Source organism: Pelophylax lessonae, assembly GCF_965119305.1.
Source record: "Pelophylax lessonae genome assembly, chromosome: 5".
Taxonomy (NCBI): Eukaryota; Metazoa; Chordata; class Amphibia; order Anura; family Ranidae; genus Pelophylax; species Pelophylax lessonae.
This window is the reverse complement of record NC_138772.1, coordinates 531,631,252-531,654,402: the sequence shown is the minus strand read 5'-3', so window position 1 is coordinate 531,654,402 and position 23,151 is coordinate 531,631,252. Positions and strand designations below refer to the sequence as shown.

The following is a 23,151-nucleotide window of genomic DNA, read 5'->3' as shown; positions in this document are numbered from 1 at the left end:
GAGAGGAAGCAAAGCCCTGCTCCTACCAAGATGGCAACCTCCCCACTGAGACACATTGCAGAAGATTATTGTTATACAGAATTTATATAGTGCCAACAGTTTATTCAGCGCTTTACAATATAAAGGGGGATAGAACTATTGCGATACAGTTCAATACAAAAGGAATAGGAGGGCCCTGCTCACGGGGCTTACAATCTAAAGGCCATGGTAAGTCAGAAATGCGGAAGAGATCAGCTGCAGGGAGAGCAAAGGCAATACTGGTTGATGACTGGTCCTTTGCCCTCTGCTTGCCTTTTTTGGGTACAGCTTCCAGAGTTCAAGCCCTCTTTAATGCTTTTGCTGATACAACGTAAGGTTTATGCTGAGGCAGCAACAGTCTGTAAACAGAGTCCCAGCTGCTATACATGTCTTCTAGTGGAAATCATCACTTCCACATACACTGACCGGTGCTGACCTCCCCCACATCTGAAGGTCCCATCCCCACCATGTAGACTGTCCTTACCCATCCCTCCTGGGTGCCTGGGATGGCCGTGCTGGATATTCATGTATATAGGAAACAGAGATGCCCAAACACCACATGTGAAGGGAGGCAAACAGAAGCACTGCAGCAAGGAGTGATTGCGGCATTCTGAATTGGAATTTATAAACCTGCTTTAAACTTAAAGTGAAGATAAAAGTATTAAGAGTCCTTCTAGCTCTGTATAAAGCCTGCAGCCACCTCCACCATCCATCTCCACTAAACCCAGGGATTGAACTATCCTGCATACCTCCTAAAAAGACTACCTACAGCCACATAACGGACAGAACAGGATTACCCGGAAGCAGGAATAGGATATTGGAAAGAGTGAAAGCCCCTAATTATCACCCCGAAGGCTAACCTATATACACAGGCGTATTTTACACCTTATCAAGGTGAGAGTTTAGAGCACCTAGATGTGACACCTGGTGGAGGCAGCAAGTCACAGCACTTTTATCTGCACAGAAGCACGTTTTGGTTTTTAAAGTTGAAGAGATTGAGTTGAATTACACCATATTGTGGATGAAATTTAATGGACACTAATGAACACTGCACCTTATTAATTTAATTTATATTGATTTAAGAGTGAAAGCACAAAGCACTTTATATTTTTTGGAGCAACTATTTGCACATTGTTCAATTGGAATACGTATTTATTGGTTGTCTTTAATATTTTTTGAAGATTGAAAGCACTCAGCACTTTTAAATATGTTTAACACGGTATAGAGGGAACACAGATTGTTTATACATTTATTTATTTACGTCATCACGTTTATATTTGAAGTGGAAATATACCCCAGCCAAAAGAATATGTCATTTTAAAAAAATAGCACTTTATTGAGTTTAATAATTTAAATATCTATCACATCATCTAATATTTTAACATTTCACTTCTGAAGCGCGCCACAAACCCACATTGTTTTAATTCTGTATCAACTGGTTCCTGGTACCAGTATCGTGGTGCAGCAATAAGAAGGAAACATACACTACCTCAGATAGCGCAGGAACCACCCATACACATAAGACATGCTGGATATTCGCACACAGAGATATTGGCAATTATCTTTTTTCTGATTTTCTAACTGTAGAATAATAAAAGGAAGCAATGAGCTTCTAAATGCTTTTGGCTTCAGTGCTGGCCACTGTGGCTGCGGAGAGAAGCTAACCAAGCACAATCTGTGCTTGACCAGCTCCAATGGTATACAAAGGTGACAATAGGGGTCTGATAGACCCTTGATTTCTTAATAAAGAGTACTTTTCACATACATAATCTCACATAGGGGACTAAAGCTAGATAAAATCAATACAAAAAACCTAGAAAAATTAAAGTCCCCACCCTCTGTTATCCAGAAAAGCTTCTTGTGTGCCAGCTGATCTTCGTTTTTAGTTAGGTCTTGACTTCCACAACATTGGGGCTCCCATTCAAACATTCCCCTGCATGACCTAACGCACTGGAACAGAGAGGTGTGAATGGGTTGTCAGAGGTGATGGAAATGCCAGTTCTTAATGGCGGGGCTCACCCTATAGTGATAAGTTGGGGGAAAAAATCCCCATTCATAAACCGTATACATTTTCCATAATGATGCACAAATGAATAAATGTATTTAGACGATAGCTGCAACGTCACTGTTCTGCGTCACTCCTAATTTAGTAATGAAACCCACATGAAGCGGGTACAAGTGTTTTCATGTGTGAATGCACCAAGCTATTCACATCTCAGCATTGCTCCATTATTTTCCCCAGCTCTAGAAAGTTTAAACAATCTTTGAAATAAATTATGGTTTATGTTGGGAGGGGGAGGAGAATTGGTAATTAGCTCTTTTATTATGTTTGTTAGTTTTTGGTGCTGTTCTCTCTTACACCTTGACATTTCGTGGGTGTTTTATATTCCCGTTCTTTTACTGATTGTGTTGTTACAATTAGGTCTACATTGAATCTGAACATTATTTCTTATGCTGGGTATTAGAAATATAATAGAGGTGTGATTTTTCTACTATCTTAACAAAAGTGCTTTAAATTATGAAAGACAATGTTCTTTTCTCCTAGGCGGTATCAAGTGCCCGGTGTGTAGTTTTGTGTATAGCACAAAATGGGAGTTCAACAGACATCTGAAGAGCAAGCATGGACTGAAAGTGGTGGAAAATGGCAAGGAATCAGGGTGGGAGGTAAGCATGGTGTATGTACTTTTGAGGAAAGTCGAGAACTTCTATATAGAAATAACAGGTAATTGGTTTGTCAAAACTATATATATATATATATATATATAGTATCTCACAAAGGTCAGTACACCCCTCACATTTTTGTAAATATTTTATTAAATCTTTTCATGTGACAACACTGAAGAAATGACACTTTGCTACAATGTAAAGTAGTGAGTGTACAGCTTGTATAACAGTGTAAATATGCTCTCCCCTTCAAAATAACTCAACACACAGCCATTAATGTCTAAACCGCTAGCAACAAAAGTGAGTACACCCCTAGGTGAACATGTCCAAATTGGGCCCTATTAGCCATTTTCCCTCCCCAGTGTCATGTGACTCGTTAGTGTTACAAGGTCTCAGGTATGAATGGGGAGCAGGTGTGTTAAATTTGTTGTTATCGTTAACTCTCTAAGTATCTGAAAAAAAGAATGGTTGGTCTACATAAAGATGGTCTAGGCTATAAGAAGATTGCCAAGGCCCTGAAACTGAACTGCAGCACAGTGGCCAAGGCCATACAGCGGTTTAACAGGACAGGTTCCACTCAGAACAGGCCTCGCCATGGTCAGCCAAAGAAGTTGAGTGCACGTGCCCAGCGTCATATCCAGAGGTTGTCTTAGGGAAATAGACGTATGAGTGCTGCCAGCATTGCTGCAGAGGTTGAAGGGGTGGGGGGTCAGCCTGTCACTGCTCAGACCATACGCCGCACACTGCTTTAAATTGGTCTGCATGGCTGTCGCCCCAGAAGGAAGCCTCTTCTAAAGATGATGCACAAGAAAGCCCGCAAACAGTTTGCTGAAGACAAGCAGACTAATGACATGAATTACTGGAACCATGTCCTGTGGTCTGATGAGACCAAGATAAACTTATTTGGTTCAGATGGTGTCAAGCGTGTGTGGCGGCAACCAGGTGAGGAGTACAAGTGTGTCTTGCCTACAGTCAAGCATAGTGGTGTCATGGTCTGGGGCTGCATGAGTTCTGCCGGAACTGGGGCGCTGCAGTTCATTGAGGGAACCATGAATGCCAACATGTACTGTGACATACTGAAGCAGAGAATGATCCCCTCCCTTGGGAGACTGGGCCGGAGGACAGTATTCCAACATGTTAACGACCCCAAACACACCTCCAAGACGACCACTGCCTTGCTAATGAAGCTGAGGGTAAAGGTGATGGACTGGCCAAGCATGTCTCCAGACCGAAACCCTATTGAGCATCTGTGGGACATCCTCAAATGGAAGATGGAGGAGCGCAAGGTCTCTAACATCCACCAGCTCCGTGATGTCGTCATGGAGGAGTGGAAGAGGACTCCAGTGGCAACCCGTGAAGCTCTGGTGAACTCCATTCCCAAGAGGGTTAAGGCAGTGCTGGAAAATAAAGGTGGCCACACAAAATATTGACACTTTGGGCCCAGTTTGGACATTTTCACTTAGGGGTGTACTCATTTTTGTTGCCAGCGGTTTAGACATTAATGGCTGTGTGTTGAGTTATTTTTAGGGGACAGCAAATTTACACTGTTATACAAGCTGTACACTCACTACTTTACATTGTAGCAAAGTGTCATTTCTTCAGTGTTGTCACATGAAAAGATATAATAAAAAATGTACAAAAATATGAGGGGTGTACTCACTTTTGTGAGATACTGTATACACACACACACACACACACCTATGTACAGTACTGTGCAAAAGTTTTAGGCAGGTGTGAAAAAATGCTGTAAATGAAGAATGCTTTCAGAAATAGAAGTGTTAATGGTTTATTTTTATCAATTAACAAAATGGAAAATGAATAAATAGAAGGGAAATCCAAATCAAATAAATTTTTTGTGTGACCACCCTTTGCCTTCAAGCCAATATAAATTCTTCTAGGTACACTTGCATACAGTTTTTGAAGGAACTCGGCAGGTAGCTTGTTCCAAACATCTTGGACAACTAACCCCAGATCTTCTATGGATGTAAGTTGGCTCAGATCCTTCTATCTCTTCATGTAATCCCAGACAGACTCCATGAGGAGATCAGGGCTCTTTTGGGAGGACTTCCAGGACTCCTTGTTCTTCTTTACTCTGAAGATAGTTCTTAATGACATTGGTTGTATGTTTTTGGTTGTTGTCCTTCTGCAGAGTAAATTTAGGGCCAATCACACGCCTTCCGGGTGGGACACTATTGATCCCCACCAAATCTCCAACTCTATTTGCTGAAATGCAGCCCCAAACTTGCAAGCAGCCTCCACTATGCTTCACAGTTTCCTGCAGACACTCATTATTGTACCACTCTCTACTAGCCCTTCACCAACAAACTGCCTCCTGCTACAGCCAAATATTTCACATTTTGACTCATTAGTCCAGAGCATCTGCTGCCATTTTTCTGCACCCCAGTTCCTATGTGTAGGTGCATAGTTGAGTCACTTAGCCTTGTTTCTATGTCCTATACATGACAGAATAGTGATGTAAATTTTCAAAATGGCGGCACATGGCCTAGGCAACACAGAAGCAGAATGCAAATTTTTGAAAATTAAGAAAAGGTCACGTGGACATAGGTAAGTATACCTATACCCCCCCCCCCCCCCTTTACATATTATTGGCAGCTTTATAGAGGAGGTGGGGAGGGGATCATCTTGAAGCAGGTCTCTTGTTCTATCAGACAAGGCTGTGCAGATTTCACTAATAGATGGCCAGAAATACAAATCTTTTGTCAGGTAAAACAGCCCCTACATGTGCATTTTATTGGTGTGTTTAACTGTTTGCCTTTAGTTCAATTTTAAGAATAGGTTTAGATGTGTGTCTAAACCCGCCATTCAGGCAATGAGGATGCATCACATCACCTCCTCACTGTCTGTCAGTCCCTTCTAAAAAGCTTTCCTGAACATGGATCGCTTTTCAGAGACAATTGTCAGGCAGCGTGAGGAGGTAATGTGATGCCTCCTCACTGCCTGTTTTTGCCACTGCTGCGAAGCATCGTGACTGTGGCATGCGAACACCATTGTTCGCTGCCATGGCAGCTTAATGGAGGGTAGTTGCAGTTTGCAAGTGCTAAAAATGAAGCTCAACTGCATGTTTTTTTTTAATACCCCCCAAATCGCACATCTAAACCTAGCTGAGATCAAACCGGTATGTGCAGCAGTTGCCTTCCTTGTCTGCACTTAGAGTGCGGATAGCAACCTGATCATAAACAGAGCAAAGTTTACACCAGCCTGTATCAGCTCAGTTTGGGAGCCCCTCAACCTGGTCATGCTTGGTAGAGAGGCCCCAACTTGACTTCCAAGCCAAAGCTATGGAGCTATGGCACACTATCACCTTCCACCCCTTTACCCCATCCTATCCCACAATCCAACCTAAATGCCTCTTATCCTGGGGTAACAGAGTAGAAGAGGTTGAGTTTGCAATCATCGTGGGAACCTTTGCACATCAAGTAAGGGCTCATTCTCACGGGCAGAAAAAAAACCCTGTGTTTAGATGCGGAGGACATATTGGACCCACACTGTGAATTGAGTACACCTCCATCCCAATTATTTGTACAAAAAAGAAGAAAATGCTGGTGGGACTTTAAATGAGGAGGACTCAATAAGTCATTAAAAAGCAATGCGTCTGGTTTATTAATAAAACAGTAATGTGTAAAATTGTAGCCATATAAATAAATACATATCTGAGTAGTACACAATTACGTAAGCATAATAATGCAAATCATCAATAAAACATGACATGGCAGTAACAGTATGCATATAAATACATCTAAAGCGTTGAACTCGACGCGTTTCATGGGTCGCATTGCCCACTCATCAGGAGTATGTGTATAAGAGCATATCTGAAAATATAGTAAATGTTGTTCGTGGTCATGCAGAATGGATGACTATTCGAGCATGGATACTCAGTAAACGTGAAACCCAAGTGGGAAGACACCATACTCACATATAAAGTCATGTCATCTTGTTTGAAACCAGCGCTGCCACGCACACATCTGCAGATTTTAGGTGCATAAACGTGTACATCAGTCCTTCAATGGTATGAAAGCAGAATTGTACATGCCTGAACATGAGTAGCTCTGCCAGCAAGACCCTGATTTCCGTAGAGAAAATGTAAATGCCCCCTATGTGAATGAGCCCTAATTCTTTGTAAACTGGTGAAATTGTTTCATAAAAACAGATTCTGCTGTTTTCTATTTTTTTTTTTTTTTATAAAAGTTGGCAAAACGGAGCAGAGAAGTTTCTCTCAGCAGCTTAATAAGGTAGGAGAAGTGTCGGAGCGAGTTTGAGTCAGTGCCATTTTAATTGTTCGGAGTTCTTCCATTTTGGCCGTAGAGGAGGCCCGGGCCAGGCAGCCAGGGGGCCCATAATGTGATGTGAAGAGAGCTTCGGGTTCTGGCACCGCAACTGGGCGCTGTAAGGTTTGTGATGAATGTGCAGCCTGTCAGGGTGTTGTCAGATAAGCCACAGATCTGTGCTACTAAGCAGCATCTGTTTACAGTGATTAATGTGCAGACAATGCATGGAGTAAATGGCACATCAACAGCACTTTGTGTCTAATAGGTAATGGATTGCCTTTTCCTCCACAATTGGGTGTAGATGTCACTGGACTGGCAGTAACCCAGCACAGTTATTGTGTCGGAGACCTGTTAGCAATGGAGCGTTCTTAAAAGGCGAGCCACAGTTGAAATACATAGAAGTGAGCTGTTTTACATGCCAAAAGGATTTGTATTTTTTTAAGCCCTATATTCACACTGGTTTGTCTCAAAGCATAGCCATGTTGGGAAGGACAGGAGACGTGGCCGTTACATAGTTGGTAAGGTTGAAAAAAGACACCAGTCCATCCAGTTCAACCTATGGTGTGTGTGGGTGTATGTGTTTATGTCAAGGGTACATTGTATATCCTTGTATGTTGTGCTCGTTAAGGTGCCCATCTAGTAGTTTTTTTTTTTAAAACTATCGACACTCCCTGCTGACACCACTGCATGTGGAAGAGAATTCCTCATCCTTATTGCTCTGACAGTAAAGAACCCTCTACGCAGTTCATGGTTAAACCACTTCTCTTCTTGCATTTTTATTATTTCAGATCTAGGTCTTTCAGATGCTTTTCTTCTTAATGCTCTGTGCAGATATTTCCTTTCCCTAAATCACTTATAGAGTTTTGTAATCCGAGTCTAGTGCACAATTTCTACGAATTCTAAGAAATTGTCTGGTGGGGATCCCCCTTATTAGAGATCTAGATGGTGACTGTTGGCTTCCAAGAGGGTATCAGCAGCAGTCTCTTTTCTGTACGTCTTTGTGATGAGTCTTCCATTTTCTGCCGTAATTAAAAGGTCCAGAAAGGGAATCTGATGGTAATAATAATTAAAGTGGAGTTCCACCCTATTTTTATACTTACCTCCATCTTCTCGCTCCGGGTCACCTGAAAAAGAAATGGATAATCGCATATTTTTTTTTTTTTTACTTACCCCGTAGCGAAGAAAATATACTTACCTTACTTCCTTCTTCCTCCTTCCTCGGCCGCGGCCCGTCGTCACTTCCTGGCTCTGCAATGATTCCTGGGAGCTGAACGTCATAGCTCCCAGGAATCATTGCGCCTGCACCGGCCCCGACGTCAGTTCCGGGTCGCGCGCGTCATCCCCTTCTAAACAGCTTCTGGGCATGCCCAGAAGCTGTAGAGGGATGACGCGCGCGACCCGGAAGTGACGTCGGGGCCGGCGCAGAGCATCGTGGGACCAAAGAAGGCGGAAGAAGACGCCGAAGGGGATCTCGCTGGCTTCAAGCTGCCCACATCTGAGATGGCAGCGCTGGACAAGACGTTTGCAAGGTAAGTATTTGTCCTAACAGGTAAGTGCAACCCGGGACAGATCAGAGGCTAGCCATTGTGGAATGCACTAGCCCTGACTGTCCCGGGGGTATTAAAAAAAAAAAAAAAAATCCAGGGTGGAACTCCGCTTTAAATGTAAGGCTTATATTCCTCATATTGGAGTTCAGCTCTTCAACGAATGAAGGAGATGTGATTCCTTGCCTTCTTTTGTCCATAGATATTGATGTAGAACTTGCCAGTGCTTTTCAAAAGTGACTGCTTGCTGGGTGGGTCTGCCTCTGGGCCGTCTTAATAGCAGCACACCCCAATTTACACACCTACAATCAAGAATTAAAGTATACATAGTTAATAGAATTAAACATATATTTATTAGTACTCTCAATACAATTTTAAACAATAAGAAATCATGCCATAAATCAAAGCCTAATCAATACAAAGGCACAGTAGGGGCAGGGGATGCAGGAGGGCAGTGGTGCACAGCACAGTACAGTACTTGCGGGGAAATACCAGGAACCAGGGTGGACATGACTTGATAAAGCGCACAGCGCGTAACATGTACTCATGGCAACCATATAGCTTGTGGTCCACCCTGGTTCCCCGCAAGTGGCGCCTGTCCGGCTGATGTCACCGCTACAGAACTACAGCGGAGTCCTTTCATCCTCGCGTCGGCTGGTTTCGGGCTTTGTGCACACACTGCTCAGCAGTCCTGGGAGACTGACCTCCTCGCACCCGTGTTGCTTGCTGCCAGGTGCCCTTGTCCACTCCAGCCCAGGGGGATGTAAGCATTTTATGTACTTTGTTTTTCGGTTATCAATACCAATAAACTGTTAACCCTTTCTATACTGGATGTTCACCTGACTTCCTTATCCATTGCATCCCGGTGTGGTTCATGCGCTGCCTTCCTCATGTACTTATGTATCATTTTGAGGCTTGGTGTATTTGGTATCTATGTTCTCGGCACAATCTTCTCTTCTATATTTTACTGAAAATTGGTTATTTGGCTTTATTTCCAATTAGAAACTGTCTGCGAATTCCGGTGTTTACGGTGTTTTTCGTTCTGCCAGTGTGAATGAATGACAAATAAATCAAGGCTGGATGTGTCCGCAGGTAATCACACATGGATCATTTATTTGTGGTTAGGGACGGATGATCGCACCGGGACTGAAACGTCAGTGCTAGGGGTGAACATTCATTCCTAACCACAGGTAACCGCTGCATTTGTGTTTACCCCCAGACAGTTATGGACCTATCTAGCCGCTGTCAGCTTGTCATTCCTTCACACAAGCAGATCAGCCACAGCTATATGTAAACCATGGTGATTCTGGCTGCCAAAACTCGCAGACTAGCCCTAAAACCTTGTATTGTGCTTGTGTACACTGCAATTAGAGTGTATTTTTTACTGAAAATATAGATTTGGTACAGTTGTACAATTATCATTAACAATTAACAAAAAAAAAAAAAAATTCAACTGGCCACCATGGTATTCTTCTGGGTCCTTGCTTTCAGAAAATATATGGTTTTGAAGGTTATAACCAGACTTGTATAAAGTACTCGAAATTTCTACTTGAGTAAAAGTACAAGTGCTCGATCAAAAAATGACTTGAGTAGAAGTGGAAGTGCTCACAGAAAAAGTTACTTAAGTAGAAGTACTAAAGTATTCAACATTTTTTTTACTTTTTTCAAAAAATTTGCTACTTAAGTACTAAAAGTAAAAAGTACCAGTAGTTTTGAAAAAAAATTTCTACTCAAGTACTGAAAGTAGAAGTACAAGTACTGTGTTATGTAGTTATTAAAGAAAGAAGTCAAAAGTTTGAACATCATATTGTTTTTTATTATTTCAAATGATTTATTCAAATGATTAACCTGTGTTTGTTAGTAGTTTCTTGATGCACTTTAAGCGCTGTAGCACCATTTATTTGTTTGTTTCATATTTTCTTTTTATTGGAAAGATTTGGTATAGCAGCTTTTATTATACACAGCCTTTATTTTCGTATGCGCTGATTTACAAATGACATTATACACATTTTTTTGAGCTTTATGCAACCTGCCATCTACTGTTCTGGCAGTGGTAATTTTTTTAAAAGTAACGAGTAACTATGCAGCACAAAAAAAAATATTGGAGTAGAAGTATCGAAATCATCGAAAAAATGTAGTGAAGTAAAAGTAGAAGTAGGAGAAAAAAATTCTACTCTAGGAAAGTACAGATACCGCCTTTCGGTACTTAAGTACAGTACTTAAGTAGTTCTACTTCGTTACTATACATCTCTGGTTATAACCAATCTTCAGGCCTAGAAAGAGCATTTTAATGTGTGCATAAAAGTGAAAAATAAATGGCTCTGACAGCAAAAAGGCAGCTCTGGCAAAACACGGGTAGTTTTACATACCACAAGTTTGGACAGTCATGTACAAATGTTTCATTATGGCATCATTGAAGGGGATGGGGATATAATCTTGCTACTGGATCTTGCCAGGTGATGCAGCAAGCCAGTGGCCACCCAAAATGGAAGTATCTTTGTTTTTGAAGTTGGCTTTTAGACTAGCAAACCATTCTCCAGCTGCATTCTCCTAATTCTATGTTTTGTGCCTGCTTGATGTTTATGAAGTCTTCTTTGTGTTTATAATGTGCGACATTCAGCAGCTGGTGGATGTGACCGAGGAGATCTCTACGCAGTTCCTTCATATCGCTGAAGCCGAAGCAGATGCTCAGGGAACACAGACAGCTGTCGCGGCTCTCCAGGATTTGAGATACACCTCGGAAACCAGTAAGTGGAGCATGAAGTTCATCCTTCCTGGGCCATCACATGAATAATTAAGAGTGAGAAAGTAAATATTGCCTCCTGTGTATTAGAACTTCAGACTGTTTGTTCCACTAGCACCTAGTGCGTGTTAAATGCAAGTGCCTGATTAAAGTTCACTGTTTTTGTTCACCTGTAAAACATTTGCTCTGCCCATCTTGTCATGCTTCTTCACTTTGCCATGTCCTCCTGACCCTGTCCTCTTCTATTGGCCATGGATTATCCCCAGAGGCAGTGGCTTAACTAGAACCCAACTGGGACCCTTCCCATTAATCGTGGGGCCCTTTACTACGGTCCCACAGCAGGACACATTCACATGTTTTGCCCTGGGCCCCTTTCCTGCCGTCTTGGGGCCCCCCATGGTGGTGTGACCTTTGCCACCCTGGTAGTTCCACCATTGGTGTCAGTAGTTTTCTATTTTTGTTGTTTTATTTATTTTTTTACCATTTTGGCCCCTTTCACACTTGTGCAACTTCAAAGTCGCGCGATTTACCGTGATTTTTCCGTGACTTTTTGCTGCGATTTTGACTGGGCTTGAATGTCTTTGGCCTCAAAATCATGCCAAAGTAGTGCAGGGACTACTTTGAAGTCGGTGCGACTTCAAGTCGCACTGATATGAATGGGGCTCATTGAAAATAATGGAAAACGACTTGTCATGCGATTTTGCGGTCCAAAATCGCGGAACAAGTCACACTAGTGTGAAAGGGGCCTTTATGTATTTTTGTATATATATATATATATATATATATATTATATCAGGGTTTAAACAGACCTCTGATGTTTCCCCTTTGAAACAGAGAAAGAAGATTGAGGACGCAGCCCTCAATCTCCATCTCTACAGCCTCAGCTGCACAGAATGAATGGACAGGAATAGCGCTGTACAGAGATCGTCGTTCATTCACAAACTCAAGCATAGTAAACAGATTTATGCTTCAGTTATGAATGGACACATGAGCAATCAGTACCGATCCCTCACTGTGTCCATTCAGAAAAGGAAGGGGGCTGGTAAATTACATATTTACTGGTTCCTGCCCTGCTCTCTATCATGACACATCCCTTGCAGCAACGGGGGGGGGGGGAACCAGGGGAGCACACAGGGAACTGGGGGCAACAAGAGACAAGAAACCTGGATATTAGGGGCGACAGAGACAGCTTATAGAGGAACCAATGCCCTCCATTTTCTTCCTAAATGCCCACAATATGCCACCCCTCCTATCCAGGTGTAGAACAGGGGCGCCGCACTGGCTCCTTGGAACGTGGGGCCGGGTCACAATTGCACCTCCTATAGTTATGCCCCTGCCCAGAGGAGTTCCTCCACATGCACTACAAATTTGGGTAAAAAAGTTTGTGGCAAATTTTCAGCACAATTTTGGTCTGTTTTTGTGCTGATGGATTTCAGTATGGTATGCAGACACAGGGTTTTGGGTAAGGCTGGCCAAACACTGGAGATTTTTTTCATTCAGCCCCATGGGCTGAACAAGAGGAATCCTGTGGATTCCCTAAACAGCATGGATGGAGGAATCTCTACTGCCAGCTAGTGTACTCTGATAGCTAGCACACGCAGCTGTCAATACCAAAATAGTTACTGCCTCTGATTCGATGCAACAGGTGTTCAGCCAACAATTTTTCACCAGGCTCCTTCGATTTTGAGATTGAAGGATGTTGGGTGAGAGGGTGCCAACAGGGCCCACCAGCGTATGTATAAATTTTAATGGATGGCTGCACACCAATAAAAGCCATCTTCTTTATTTCAACAAAATCCATAATCATACAGCAGGAGAGTTTGTATTCTGCTGGAGCACGATTGTGAATTTTATATAAGAATGTGTTGAAATAAAGACGTTGGCTTTTATCGGTGTGCAGTCATTCATTCTACTTTATACAGTGGGGATTTTGTAAGTTTGCCTACTTACAAAGAAATAAAGGGTCTATAATATTTATGATAGGTGTAATTTAAATGATAGAGACAGCATATCAACCAAAAATCCAGAAAAAACACATGATACAAATGTTATAAATTGAGTTGAAGTTCAGTGAGTAAAATAAATATTTGATCCTCAAGCAACATATGACTTAGTACTTGGTGGAGAAACCCTTGTTGGCAAGCACAGAGGTAAAACATTTCTTGTAGTTGGTTACCAGGTTTGCATATATCTCAGGAGGGATTTTGGTCAGCTCTTCTTTACAGATCTTCTCTAAATCATTAAAGCGTAATTCCACTTTTGTTGAGAAAAAAACATTCCCCTCTGAGTGATCTCTGTACATTGCAAGGATTATAACAACCTATGTTGCAGATTCCTACCTTTTGTTATTCTGAAGAAATCGTTTTTTTTCCTCTGTGCTGAGTGGGTCTAATGGGAGTGGTTTCATAATTATCTATCAGCTGTGGCAGCTGCAGGGCTCTAATGAGGAAATCTGCTGGGCCTGCATCCCTTTAGACGTGTTCCTATTGGAAGTATCTCACCAAAAATGAAATTTTTGTTGCAGGGGATGCCAGAAATCTGACTTGTATCTTAGTGCAGACTTCTGGGAAAATTGGTGAGCCAATCACACAAGCAGGAAATGATGTTTCTGGGGGTGTGGTCAGTATACATTCTGTACAGAACAGCTCCAGGTTGCCATATTGCATTGCATTTTCAGAAAATCACGGCTGCAGATTGAAAAGGAAAGGTTGTTTTTAATAACAGTCAATTACAATATGATTTGTTTTTTCGCAATTTTATACACTATATTATTTTTTTTTTATTTGCTATTTTTTTCCCCACTAAAGTGGAGCTACCCTTTAAGGTATCTTGGCTGTCACTCGGCAATTCGGAGTTTCCGCTCCCTCCATACATTTTCTATCGGATTAAAGTCTGGAGACTGGCTAGGCCACTCCATGACCTTAATGTGCTTCTTCTTGAGCCACTCTTCTTGAGCCACTCCTTTGTTGGTTTGGCGGTATGTTTTGGGTCATTGTCATGCTGGAAGACCCATCCACGACCCATCTTTAGTGTTCTGGCTAAGGGAAGAAGGTTTTCATCCAAGTTTTACAATACATGGCCCAATACATTAGCTTCTCAAAGCATCAAAGTTGGTCTGTACTTTTAGCAGAGAAACAGCCCCAAAGCATAATGTTTCCACCTCCGTTCTTTACTGTAGGGATGGTGTTTTTAGGGTCATAGTCAGTGTTTTTCTTTCCCAAAAAATGGCGAGTCAAGTTAATGCCAAGGAGATCAAATTTGGTCTCATCTGACCACTGCACTTTCTCCCAATCCCTCGCTGAATCATTTAGATGTTTATTGGCAAACTTCAAACAAGCCTGTACATGTGCCTTCTTGAGGAGGGGGACCTTGCGGGCACTGCAGGATTTCATTCCATGGTGGCGTATTGGTTTGTTTGGTAACTGTGGTCCCCATTGCCTTGAGATCATTGAGATCTGCTCCCATGTAGTTCTGAGCTGATCCCTCGCTTTTCTCATGATCACCCTTACCCCATGAGGCAAAATCTTGCATGGAGCTACAGACTGAGAGTGATCGATGGTTATTTTGTATTTCTTCTATTTGTGGATAATCGCTCCAACAGTTGTCTCCTTCTCACCAACCTTTTTGCTGATGGCCTTGTAACCCATTCCAGCCTTGTGCAGGTGTACAATCTTGTCCCTGATGTCCTTTGAAAGTTCTTTGTTCTTGCCTATGATGGTGAGGTTTAGGCCCCCGTTCACATCTGTGCGGTTTGACAGGTCAAATGACAGCCTATTGCGGGCAATGGGAGGGTCCCAGTCAAGGTGACGCCGACTTTGTGGTGCTGCACCACTTTCCAAAAGTAGTTCCTGCATTACGTTTGAAGACTTTGGGGACAATTTCAATAGACATTTGTGAATGAAGCTGCACAGATGTCTTTGAAGTCGCCCCCGAAGTTGGACTGAAATGGGGCTTTGAAAACAGATGAACTCGCACGATTTCAAAGTCATGTTCAGTCTGAACAACAGCTGAATGGAAGAAAGAGAATTTTTGGGCAGGTGTCTTTTATACACATAAAGCGTTGTCGTTCATAGAACCTTCCTAAATAGACAGGACTAATCTGTGTACCACAAAAGCAAATTCTGTAGCCAGTCTGTGGGAGCCAGAATTATTGTTGGTTGGTAGGGGATAAAATACTTATTTTACTCACTCAACTGCAACTCAATGTAGAACATTTGTATCGTGTTTTTTTCTGGATTTTTGGTTGATATTCTGCCTCTATTATTTAAAATACACCTATGATAAAAATTATAGACCCTTTATTTCTTTGTAAGTGGGCAAACTTACAAAATCTGCAGGGGAATCAAATAATAATTTTCCCCACTGTACCTATCCTGCAGTGACAGGCTTGACTGGCACCTAAGATTTTGGGGCAGTTTGGTGTAGACCACGCTACTAGAACCCACCAACAGCTCAATTTTTGACTGGTTCTTTAGGAAGCAGACACAATTTGATCTGTGTTAGGCCAGCTTTATGTTCAGGGGTAGGCTGAGGATTGACTTTAGGTTTAAACTGAAACTAAATGATTTACCTTAAGGAGCCTGTGTTTTTCTGCCTCCTTGTAATGTCCTCTGTGAGACTTCCCTGCCATCAGAATACACTGATCAGTGCTGCTGTCTGTAGCTGGCGGCGCTGATCGAACATTTTTGGTTTAATGGTAGATTTACTTCTGTACAAACACTGTCCCCATACATGGATTGAAATTCAGCTGTTCCCTACTGAACCGCCTAAATTTCGATCCATGTATGGCCAGCTTTATTATCATAGACAACATAACAGAGGCTAGCCAACTGTGTGAGGGGGGCGAGATAGTTCCCCTTAAGTTTAACCCCTTCCCGCCATCAGGAGCTTTCCGGTCTTCACCGGTGACTCTTAGCACAGTAAAGTGACTCTTAGCATAGTAAAGTCTTTACACAGAGATGCTTATATGTAGCCACTCAGCGTTAAAAGTCCACCTGCCCAGAAGCTGCATATATGCGCCACGTCAGCGAGAAGAAGTTAAAGCTGAATTTTGGGCACAACCAATATGTATTTTAATATTTTTCTCACTAATCAAAGGTTATAAAGCCACTTTGTGTGTGCCAAATGCCTTTACAAACCTGAGTATTATCTTATAAAAAAAAGCAGCGACGTCATCACTGTGCTTTTCATAGCCTGTGCTGAGAGCAAAGATGTGGGAGGGGCCCACCAGGCTCTACCCATTACAGGCAGCCTGCAGAAAATCACAGGATGGGGCGGAGACAAGACCAGTCACCCTGCACAAGGAGAGAGAGCAGCAGGGACTGGTGTTTTTTTTACAGGAAGCTCCTGCACAGAGGTAAAGTCAAACAGGATTATTGCACAGATCTAGAAAAAATACACAAAGAACACCAAGATGCCATTAAAGAATGCACATGATGAATGTGTCTAGATGAAATTTGCTTATCCCAGAGTTGGCATTGAAAGCTCTACTGATGAGCGTATTAGTCAATGCTGTCTGTTCTAGATCGGTGTTTCCCAACCTTTGTGAGGCCATGACCTGGTAAAATCTTCAATGTCCCAATGTCCCAATATTAAAGAATAACAAAAGTATGGGAAATATATATTGAAATCTTGGAAGGCTCTGGATAGGGCTGGGTGTCAATGTGGTGGGGGAGGTTGTGGAGTGGGTTAGGGGACTGCAAGCTTGTTGGCCCTGTAGGGGAAGACATTTCTGAAGGGGGCTTGTTGGGGGGGGGTGCTCTGTGGAACAATGTAGAAGGTTGGGGGCTATATAGAGGGCACTTTGAAGGCTGGGAGCTCCAAGGGCACTGTGGCCACTGTTGGAGGTTAAAGGCACTATGGAGGGCTCAAAGTTCGACAACAGGTTGGAGGGCACTGTGGAGGCTGAGGACTCTCAGGGGGCCTAGGGGCACTGTGGGCCACTGTTGCAGGTTGGGGGCACTATGAAGGGCTCAAAGTTCTGCTACAGGTTGGAGGGCATTGTGGAGGCTGATGACTCTCAGGGGTCCTGGAGGCACTATGGGTCACTGTTGGGAGCATCATGGAGGGCTCAAAGCTCTGAAACAGGCTGGGGGGCACTGTGGAGGCTGAGGGCTCTCAGGGGGCACTGTGGGCTGCGGTTTGAGGTTGGGGGCACTATGAAGGGCTGGAAGTTTTGAAATAGGTGCAGTTTTTGAAAACCATTGCTTCATATTACAGGAAAGCTCTAGACAACTTTTGGCACTCCAGGTATGGTGAAATTATAAAACCCATCATGCCTCTGGGAGTCATGCCAGTGGCTGCCAGAGTCTTTTAGTGTCTCAAGGGATTTGTAGTCGTTCAACAAGTGATTTGCCAAGGTTGCCTACCCCTGCTTTGGTGAAAATATTATATTCAGGACACACTTTTGAGAAATAGTATATTTAGATATTGCTAATATTACCCATTCGTTGTCCACCATCAGCTAATGGGTAATATTTACCCCTTTAAATGGTGCACACTGATGAAGAAGATTTGCTAAACACAGTTTTGTCTTGATGGCATAAGGTGAGCTTAAACCTAATTTCTGAACATTATTTGTTTTCATATCTGAAAATTGCTATGCAGAATACTTGCTTTGTTTTTGTGGAATACTGCAGATGGTCTCACAGATGGCGGCTTTAGAGGAAGCATACACGACGCCGATGAGAGAGAAAAAAAAAAAAAAAGACGTTTATAAAGCCACTTGGTATACAATCATTTCAGATAACGAAAAAAGTTGTGTTTATTTCCTGTTCATTAATTATTTATTTTAATACACTCCAAAGGCTACAAAAGGGCAAAGAGCGCATTAGCAAACTTTATCACTTTGGCTGCAGTTAACTTGTACCTATTTATTTTTCGAAAAGGTGAGAAGCTCGACCCCACCGCTATGAACATACTCCAACAAATCATCGAGTTGGGCACGGAGTCCCATGACGCTGTCGCCTCCGTTGTTGCCATGGCACCGGGAACTGTGACAGTTGTTGAGCAGGTAATTCCCTTGTTTTCACTTTAATGGGATTGTAGCAGACAGTGCAGCATTGATGTTTTAAGGGAAGCTACAGTGTGTTTTCCATGAGTAGACCTAATGAATTTTCTTTGTGATGTCTACCTAAAATTACTTTTTGAAATGGTTTTCACTTTACGTGCATGGTGTTCCATACTCTCCTGCTTGTATCTAATAATATACACTATACAGTATACTGTATATATTTGTGGACACTTGAACATCACATCATATAGCCAGAAATATGTGAACACCCCTTCCAAATGATTGAGTTTAAGTGTTTCCAGTAAAAGGGTATCTTCACTGCAAGCACCTAAACTCAATCCAACCTTGAGGTAACAGTTAGAGAAGTTCCTTTTCTGTCCCATCATGACTGTGCCCCTATGTACAAAGCCAGCTCCGTAAAGACATGGTTTAGCGTGGAGGAACTTGAGGGACCTGCACAGAGCCCTGATCTCAACCCTTCTGACCACCTCTGTGATAAATTGGAATGGTAATAGTGAGCCAGGATTTCTCATTCACCATCAGAACCTGACCTCATACATGTTCTGTTGTTTAAATCAGGGGTCTTCTAACTTTCTATACAAAGGGCCAGTTTACTGTCCTTCAGACTTAAGGAAGTCAGACTGTGGCCAGTGGGAGTAGAAATGGTGCCAACATCAGTGGGAATAAACATTGTCCCATGTTTTCGTGTCAGTGGCAGAATAGCACCCCTTCATTGGTGTCAGTGGGAGGACTTGTGCCCTATAGGTGTCATTGTGAGAAATTGTGGCCTATCATTGGTTTCATTGGGCTCCATTATTGGTGTCATTGGGAGGAATGGTGCCCCATCGTTGGTGTTAATGTGAGAAATTCTGGCCTATCATTGGTGTCATTGGGAGGAATGGTGTCGCTATCTTTGGTGTCATTGGGAGGAATTGTGCCCCATCCTTGGTGTCATTTGGAGGAATCCTGCCCCTTCATTGGTGTCAGTGGGGGAGTTTATGACCCATATTTGGTTTTAGTGGATTCAAATAGTGCATCAAGAGCTGGTTAAAGCAAGCAAAGAGCTACATCTGTCCCCTGGGCCACAGTTTGGCGACCACTGGTCTAAATAGACAGAAATTCTCCAAAATTGAGTGGAAAGTCTTCCCATTCCCTGTCTTATCAACATCAACCTAGTCTTAGTGAAGAAACAATATAGATATATATAGATATGTGATGATTCGGTATGTGATATGTGTAGATATTACTAGATATGTGTATGAGTATATACCAAAAAAAAATAGAAAATCACATCAAACTTGTCCCATTAAATTCTGTTGTCTCGATTGAATTAGAAAATATTAAGATACAAACAATTTACAGTGCCTTGAAAAAAATGCAAATGTATTTTATTGGGATTTTATGTGATAGACCATCACAAGGTGGCACATAAGTCTTTTTGGGGATGTCTCTACCAGCTTTGCACATTTAGAGAGTCACATTTTGCCCATTCTTCTTTGCAAAATAGCTCAAGCTCTGTCAGATTGAATGGAGAGTGTCTGTGAACAGCAATTTTCAAGTCTTGCCACAGATTCTCAATTGGATTTAGGTCTGGACTTTGACTGGACCATTCTAAAACATGAATAGGCTTTGATCTAAACTATGGCCCTCCCAGTTATTTAGGAACTATGATACCCCATCATGCCTAGTCATGCCTGTAAATGTGAGAGTTTTACAATGCCTTATGGGACATGTAGTTCCGCAACAGCTGGAGGGCCGTGGTTTTTGGAGATCCCTGATCTAAACTATTCCGTTGTAGCTCTGGCTGTATGTTTAGGGTCATTGTCCTGCTGGAAAGGGGAATCTCCACCCCAGTCTCAAGTTTTTAGCAGACTCTAACAGGTTTTCTTCTAAGATTGCCCTGTATTTGGCTCCATCCAACTTCCCATCAACTCTGACCAGCTTCCCTGTCTCTGAAGAAAAGCATCCCCACACCATGATGCTGCCATCACCAGGTTTCACGGTGGGGATGGTGACGCAGTGTTAGTTTTCCGCCACACATAGCATTTTGCTTTTTGGCCAAAAAGTTAAATTTTGGTCTCATCTTTGCAGACCACATGTTTGCTAAATCCCCCACATGGCTTCTCGCAAACTACATCGGGACTTTGTATGGCTTTCTTTCAATAATGGCTTTCTTCTTGCCGAAAGATAGAGGTTGTGGATCTTGTATTGGAGGTTAATTAGTAGTTTTTAGTGGCTTTCTTCTTGCCACTCTTCCATAAAGGCCAGATTTGTGGAGTGCACGACTAATAGTTGTCCTGTGGACAGATTCTCCCACATGAGCTGTGAATCTCTGCAGCTCCTTCAGAGTTACCATGGGCCTTTTGGCTGCTTCTCTGATGAATGCTCTCCTTGCCTGGCTGGTCAGTTCAGGTGGACGGCCATGTCTTGGTAGGTTTGCAGTTGTGCCATACTCTTTCCATTTTCCAGTGTTGGATTGAATAGTGAAATGTTCAAAGCTTGGGATATTTCTTTATAACCTTACCCTGCTTTAAACTTCTCCACAACTTTATCCCTGACCTGTCTGGTCTGTTCCTTGACCTTCATGATCCTGTTTGTTCACTAAGGTTCTCTAACAAACCTCTAGGGGCTTAACAGAACAGCTGTATTTATACTGAGATTAAATTACACACAGGTGGATTCTATTTACTAATTAGGTGACTACTGAAGGAAATTGCTTGCACTAGATTTCAGAGTAAAGGGGGGTGAATACAAATGCACGCCACACTTTTCACATATTTATTTGTAAATCATTTTGAAAACCATTTATCATTTTCCTTTCACTTCACAATTATGTGCCCTTTGTGTTGGTCTATCACATTCAATTCCAATAAAATACATTTACGTTTTGGGTTGTAACATGGCAAAATGTGGAAAATTTCACTGGGTGTGAAATTCTTATTTAGATAGCGGTGAATCTTCATCTTTTTTTTTTACGCTGCAATTGAGGTTGTAGCATTTCCATGTCTCCTTTGTCTTGGCATTACACATTCTGTGTCTCCGGGATCTGTAAGACTTTCTGACACAGTGTTATCCATGTTTAATAAAGGCTAAATCCACATCTCCTTGGAGTCTCCTTCGGGCTGTCTCCTTCCTCTTGTACAATACATAAGCCTCGTCCTGCTGTACAACAGATCATTGCTGTGTGTTTTCTGAGCCTGAGGGGAGCAGACGTCTCTCACAGAGCTCTGATAACTTCATCAGATTGTTTTTTATGGAGAAAGATTTATTCCGAAACTGGAGCTCAACAAAATGCTGAACTGCTGTACACAGGGATTGTTTTTATATGGAACTCTCTATCCTTCCTCCCTCTCACTTTTCTTTTTTGTTTCCTTTTTTATTTTATTTTCTTTTATTGCTCTCCTTTGTCTCTCTCCTTCCCCATGTGTCTTGTTCTCTCGCTAGTCTAATATGTCCCTTTTTTTATTCCACGCTGTATCTTTCTGACAATGTATAACGCCCCCTTAAATCACTTTGCTTCCTCTCATGTCTCTTTTTCCCCCATATCAACCCCCCCAATAGGTCTCTCTCACGCTCTCTGCCTACATGTTTTGCTATCTTGCCCCCCCCCCATGTCTCTATCCCCCCATGTATCTATCTCTTCCCCCTACATCTCTCACCCCCATATCTTTTTTTCTCCCCCTCCCTCCCTCCATGTCTCTCTCTCTCTCCCTTCATGTCTGTGTCTCTCTCGCTTCCTCCCTCCATGTCTGTGTGTGTGTGTCTCTCTCTCTCTCTCCCTCCATGTCACTCTCTATACCCCCATGTATCTCTCTCTCTCTTCCCCCTATATCTCTCTTACACCCATGTCTTTTTTTTCTCTCTCCATCCATGTCTCTCCTTTCTCCCTCTCCCTCCATGTCTCTCTCTCTCTCCCTTCATGTCTGTGTCTCTCTCGCTTCCTCCCTCCATGTCTGTGTGTGTGTCTCTCTCTCTCTCCCTCCATGTCACTCTCTATACCCCCATGTATCTCTCTCTCTTCCCCCTATATCTCTCTTACACCCATGTCTTAACATTTTTAAGAATAGTTATAGTTAGGCTTTTCTTCCATTTTAACTGTAGCCTAGCCATACACGGTTCAAATTTTGCCTGATTCCTGTGAATTTGCCGAAATTCGATCAGTGGGTAGCAATGTCGACCCAACAAACTTGAGAAATCTAAATTGAACAGCGACTGCAGTCAATTCGTTGTTTGGGTATTCTGACAGCCGTGGGTGCCGGGTAGTCAGCAGCGGGAAATGTGTCCACTCACCCTGTTTAGCATGGCTCAGGGAATCTATGGCTAGCTTTAGCCTTCAGTTATGAGAACAGGAAGACAATAATATTCCATAGCATGGCAGTGACTGGTTTTCCCCAAAACCCCAGCCGTGTTTCCTCCTAACCCACAAGGCAGCGGCTTTCATATTTCCCTTTAAATGCGCTGCTGATATCAAACTAGAACAAATATGCCAAGTAAGGGAATTTCAGTTGGCACCGCCGCTTATTTCGTGACCGACATCCCTCCCGCTATTATTCAGCAGAGGGGCCTCGGCCCGCGGCTGTTCTATAAGAATGTAAATGAGAATTTTCAGAAGTGAGATGATGTAAACACTGACTTTGAAATGCAAATCTTGGTACAGAATTGTGATTTATCATACTAGAAAGGAAGAAATATGGATCATTTTTGCAGAGCTGACATTTGAAGCACAGCAAACAGAGGGAAAACCTGTTAGTGATTTATATTTTCGTGACAGCACCTATAAAAAGTATAAATAGATGGAAGGGGGCTCCGTCCCTTGTGGAAATTGTACAATTTCATGAATTTTAAATGAATACGCACCTGGTAGCACTTACTTTTTACTGTGTT

General features: G+C 42.5%; 1 protein-coding gene across 2 annotated transcripts in view; it reads left to right on the top strand.

The window, feature by feature from the left end:
* ZFAT (zinc finger and AT-hook domain containing) overlaps nt 1-23,151 on the top strand; it is a 352,480-nt gene that overhangs the window by 319,839 nt on the left and 9,490 nt on the right. Inside the window, exons 13-15 of one of the 2 annotated variants that reach the window (XM_082258103.1) lie at nt 2,564-2,682; nt 11,136-11,259; nt 18,143-18,267. In XM_082258103.1, coding sequence (XP_082114229.1) covers nt 2,564-2,682; nt 11,136-11,259; nt 18,143-18,267 — 368 coding nt within the window. Of the gene's footprint in view, nt 1-2,563; nt 2,683-11,132; nt 11,260-18,142; nt 18,268-23,151 lie in introns of both variants that reach the window. The other variant, XM_082258102.1, reaches the window with a different exon arrangement.